General features: G+C 40.2%; 1 protein-coding gene across 1 annotated transcript; it reads right to left on the bottom strand.

The window, feature by feature from the left end:
- LOC104964279 (elastase-1-like) lies at window positions 1–3,633 on the bottom strand. Its single transcript, XM_010793022.1, has 8 exons — window positions 3,592–3,633; window positions 3,392–3,495; window positions 2,538–2,638; window positions 2,226–2,351; window positions 1,641–1,777; window positions 1,327–1,469; window positions 315–464; window positions 1–81 (listed from the first exon to the last, which is right to left on the bottom strand). The coding sequence occupies exons 1-8, from the start codon at window positions 3,629–3,631 to the stop codon at window positions 70–72; spliced, it is 813 nt and encodes a 270-aa protein (XP_010791324.1). The 5' UTR covers window positions 3,632–3,633; the 3' UTR covers window positions 1–69.
- Window positions 3,634–5,400: the final 1,767 nt, after the last annotated feature.

The raw sequence follows: 5,400 nt of genomic DNA, 5'->3' as shown, positions 1-5,400 counted from the left end.
GATGGAGTCGTGCTGACAATGAGATGAATCCGGAGTGAGCTCTCGTCTCCATGGAGATCGTTTTCCATCTCAACCCATGATCTGGCAAAGCAAGGACAAATCAATCATGTGGTTATCAATAATAATCCACGCAAGATGCTGCACACATAGATATACTTGTAAGGATGAATGAATGTATAAAAAAGACGTATAAATACTACAGGTACTGCATAAAGTGGACATATAAACAAAGTACTATAACTTAAATGATGTGTAACTAACATTGAGATGTTTTTATTGAAATATAGATTAATATGTTAGTGTTAAATACTGACCCCGTTCATCCAGCCGATGTAGGCAGAGACACGGGTGAAGACTGTGGGCTTCTTGGTGGCGTTGCAGCCAGAGGAAGACACAAAGCTGGTCACACCGTGGACAACCCAGTTTCCGTTGATGCTGCAGTTCAGGGGGCCGCCGGAGTCACCCTGGAGTCAGATAAAAAACACCACAGACAAACCTCAGCAGCGAAATCCATAACCTTTTTCGCAGAGCTTGAAGAAAACACCCCATTTTACAATGCACTCAACTCGGTGGAGCTTGTTTCTCATATCCCCTCCTGATCTAAAGCAGCCTCAAACAAGTTTTGGCACAGCATGAACTTGCAATACTTTGACACTGTGCAGCTTAAGCACTAGCCCGGATCATTCAAACTGACTTATGCCCCTGCTGATGCAGCAAGTAATCCCACAAGTCATCCAAAATCTCTTCTTTGACAGGAAGGGGTCAGGCTACACTCAGTGGGGGATGTTGAAATTCACTTTGCCACATAGGAGTGGGACTGAATTCTGACACACGTTCTTTTCAGTGTTCTGGTGAAAAAAGATGTAAAAAGTATTTTGTGTCTCTTGAGGAATCTGCCTAAAGTGCGATCAATTCTACAGACTCAAAGCTAAATTAGACACCCCTGGCATAACACACCCAAATCTACGACTGACCTGCTGACGGCGGGCTGGGCAATGTCGACACCAGGTTTTTACAAGGAAGAAGACTGAATAAAATATAAAAGCTAACATCTTTCCAAATTGTTCATCGTGGCTAACCAATATACCGGTATACCGGTACTTGCTGCACATGCATCAAGAACTCAGTTTGATTCACGGACCGTTTGCTGCATGTCTTTGCAGCGCCTATACTCTCTTTCACCAGAACTCTATCCACATCCTGTATCAATTGTTTATTTTAAAATTGACATTATTATAGGAGTGCAAATCATAGTTAAGTATTCTAACAAAATAAATACTGAATGTAAGGGCATACACAGCCCTGTCTAAGACCTCGTAGGCTTACCTGGCAACCAGATTCCCTTCCACCACCGGCACAGACCATGGAGTCCTTCACGGTGCTGCCCCACCACCCGTAGCCGGAGCAGGTCCTGTGGTCAACAATGGGCATGTAGGCCTGCTTCAACTGGGCAGACAGCTGACCTCCAGCTGAGGAGAAACACATCTGTTGTCACAACCGTGATAATGCCTAAAATAGAATAAAAACTACACTAACATATATCTCTTTTAAAAGCAATGTAATTTACAGATGTCTTTCTTGCTGTGTTTAAGTGCCAAACTTGGTTATATCATGCACTTGTGTCATTGTGTCCCACTCACTCGCGGTGCGACCCCATCCAGAGATGTAGCAACGGTTGTTGTTGGGTAGGACCTGACCGGAGGGAGGCAGGGCGCCGAGCTGGACCTTGTTGTTGAGAGAAGCTTCGGTGGACAGACGCAGGAGAGCGATGTCCCACCTGAGGGTCAGACCAGCATGTCCACAAGGAGTTAGACATATTTTCTCCTTAATGTAATGGTTTTGTTTCAGAGAAGGATATTTTGATTTCAAGATGTGATTGTTATGTTGAGGGGTGCAACTCAAAATGTTTTCATTTTTGATTAATCTGCAGGTTATTCTCTCAATTATTTTATGAATTCATTTCATGATTACAGTTATCAAACGCCAGAGGTCATGACTTTGAGTAAAAAGTCAGGATTTTTAATTTTGTAAATATTACAATTTTATGTCCACATAATGTAGCTAGTATATCCAAGATTACATAGCAGAAAAAATCCATCTGACAATATTTGTTACTTTAATAGGTTTATAAGTAACTCAATGCACTCTGTTTTTGCATTAATATGCACTGTACATATATCAGAATGTGATATTTGTAGGTCACATCATGAGTTATAGACACTAACCCTCCAGCAACGTTGTTGGAGTTCCAGTTAGGGTGGATGTGGACACGGCTCACGCTCATGTACTGCTCAGAGCCCTCATGGGAGTTGATGTTGTGATCTCCAAGAACAACACGCCAATTCCTGGAACTGTGGACGTACAAAACATTAATATTTGAATGGCTGAAAAGAACCCAAAGTTCCCAGTCTAATTTCAACCCAAAATGTTAGGCTATTCACTTTAAGAAATATTCAGCACTGTGAGAACCCACAACCTGCTACTTCAATCTTATATCTGTTATTTTTATGCTCAGCAGCTTTTCTGGAATCTCCCACCTGTCCACACAGTGAGCAGCGGTCATCACCCATCCTCTCTTGATCAGGGTTCCTCCACAGGTGTGGCGGTAGCTGCTACCAGATTTGAACTGAAGAGAGATCTAAAAAAAGTGACAACAGAGAGCATTACAACTACAAGAAGCTGAACTATCCAGATTAAAGCAATGTGCTTCTTGGCAGCGTTCTCAACACTGAAAATGCTTTAAGGCATTCACAAGTCTCAAAACATATTGTGCTGATTTATTTTACATTTGAAATCTGGCTATAAAACAGTGGTGAAAAAAGTGAAATACATTTACCGAAATACTAAACTTATTTTTAAATAATGCGTTACTGAATTTGCATGCGAAACATACAGCATGACCAAACTTATAAATAAGATGTAATTGTATAGATAAAAAGCCTTGCAATCCAACACAGGTGTTATTAAACAAAAAAAAACAGCTATAGTTACTTGTTTTTGAATATATGTATGAAACATATGATCAACTTGACAATTAAATTGTATGCATTATTAGGGATCAGAGGTTTTACAATTCAAATGTTTTTAGTTTTGCGGATTATTAGACATGTTCATGTAGGAGTTCATAATAGAGGTGTCCCAAAACAAAAATAAATAAGATAAAATACTATTAATTCCTTTTAACTTGTGAGCATAAGACAAAACAAATAAATATATATAGCGTATCTTCTCTAAGGACCTGGAATTCTACTTTCACCACAGATGCTCACTTTTAAAAAAGAAAGAAAAAGGTTAAAAACATGATTTTCTTTTAATCTTTTTTTAATATATATTAGTATATGACAGTCAAACTGTTTTTTTTTATTAACAGGAACACACAAGTTAAGGGTACCTGCCAGGGCCAGGAGTTGGGTCTGGCCACCTCGCCTCCCACAACTCTCTCATTGACGCTGTCATCCTCCAGATACCTGGGCTCTGGTCTACGCTCAGCCAGCACTGAATAAAGCAGAGACACAGGAAGCGTTACAGTCAGACACCAACGAAGAGTGTGTAAAGAATGTCAAGGAAGAAGAAGAATCAGGCACTTCTTACCCAAGGCAGCGAGGGAGGTAAACAAAAGGAACTTAAGCATGTCTGCGGTCTCCTGAAACCTTCTGCACTGCACACTACTCTTTTATACCATGTGGCCCCATCTACTGATAGTACGTGTGTGTGTGTGTGTGTGTGTGTGTGTGTGTGTGTGTGCGTGCGTGCGTGCGTGCGTGCGTGCGTGCGTGCGTGCATGCGCGCGTGCGTGTGTGTGTGTGTGTGTATCCAACTGTGTCAGTCTCACAGTTATCACTACTAAGAATAGCTCACTCAGGGACATACATTTTTCCACTCTTTTGAGAGTTTGTTCAGCTCATGTCAGCTATGAGATTGCCGTTTACTGTTTCTGTCAGTGTTTCCATTATTTAACCTTCATGTCACTCCCCTACTGAGGTTGTTACTCTAGCTTTCTGTCTTTAAAATAATCAACTTCAAAATATTACTGTTGGTTTATAAAGAACTGAATGGTTTAGGGCTAAAATACATTTATAATCTTCTGACTTGGATACATTATGAACAATCCAGACGTCTTGGGTCAACAGGTCAATGCCAGCCTTCAAAACTTAATATGGAGAAGCAGTGTTCAGTTTTCATGCACCATACATTTGGAACAAACTCACAGAAAACTGCAAGCCAGTTGCGACTTTCACTTCTTTTAAATCAAGGCTTTTCTGTTTCACGTTGCTTTCTACTAAATAAAAAAAAGTGTGGTACCTTTTATAATTGTATTTTATAGGCCTACCCTATTTTCTTCATTTTCTTGTCTTTCTAATGACTGCTTTACAATTACATCTTACAATTTGGTCCTATTGCCCAGGCGTTGATGTTTTTTTATGTAGGATAATGGCTTATTGTTGAAATGTGCTCTAACTAAACTTGAATTGCCTTGTTTTTTTGTTTACGTAAAGGAAGTTTTGAATGTAGTCTACTGTGTCTATCAATACCACATCCACCCAGTCTTATAGGACAGCTTAACTCTTGCACTACTACTCTTTTTGATATTTAGGTGTCATTAAATGTAATTATGGTTTAAAAGCATAGGTTAAAATCCCTAATTGAAAGCACCACCGCGCCACGCCAACTCGATAAGTAGTCAAAACCAAACACACATAAGATGCTTGGAACAAACAGGTGCATGCTGGGTCCTATTCACATGCTAATGCTAACAGGCTAATGGATGGTGCGTTCTCCAAAAAGACTGTATACTGTATAAAGATTCTCCAGCGGTGACTGAAGAACTCTACTCTAGCCTTCAGTGAGATGTGTAAGCCTTGTTGTGGCAATTTCTTATGTTACCTTATATGCTAAAACCAAATGCTTCTAAAAGCATTTTCTAACACTACTGTACCATTTCCTGATATACTGTATGCTGTTTTCTGTGCATACTCTAATGAGGGTTATTATTCTTAAGCGCTTCAAGGCCACAGAGCTGATTTGGCAGACTATGTTGAAACTACTCCTCTTCACACAAAGTTTGAACTTCCATATTCTGATAACCGTCATACTTTCTACAGCTCAACGACACAGGTGTCTAATAACAATATGAGACATCCGTGTGAAAGCAGATTTCTGAGGCGTTCCGCCGTGCTACACAAAAACTCTGTCTGCCCGCCCTATCTTGTATATAAGCTTTGCTATTCTGTGACTATTGCGCACACTCCTGCAGACTACCCTGTACTCTGTGAGACTTGTGCCTTCGAGGCGCCTCGAATAAAGATCCAGAAAGACAACTCTGTTTGTTTCACCAGTTTATTGATTGATCATTCTAATTGTATATCTCCACAGTATTGACTAGGTCTAAGATTTCCATAA

The sequence above is a fragment of the Notothenia coriiceps genome, unplaced genomic scaffold (assembly GCF_000735185.1).
Source record: "Notothenia coriiceps isolate Sejong01 unplaced genomic scaffold, NC01 NC01_scaffold00037014, whole genome shotgun sequence".
Lineage (NCBI taxonomy): Eukaryota > Metazoa > Chordata > Actinopteri > Perciformes > Nototheniidae > Notothenia > Notothenia coriiceps.
This window is presented reverse-complemented; position numbering and strand designations above follow the sequence as displayed.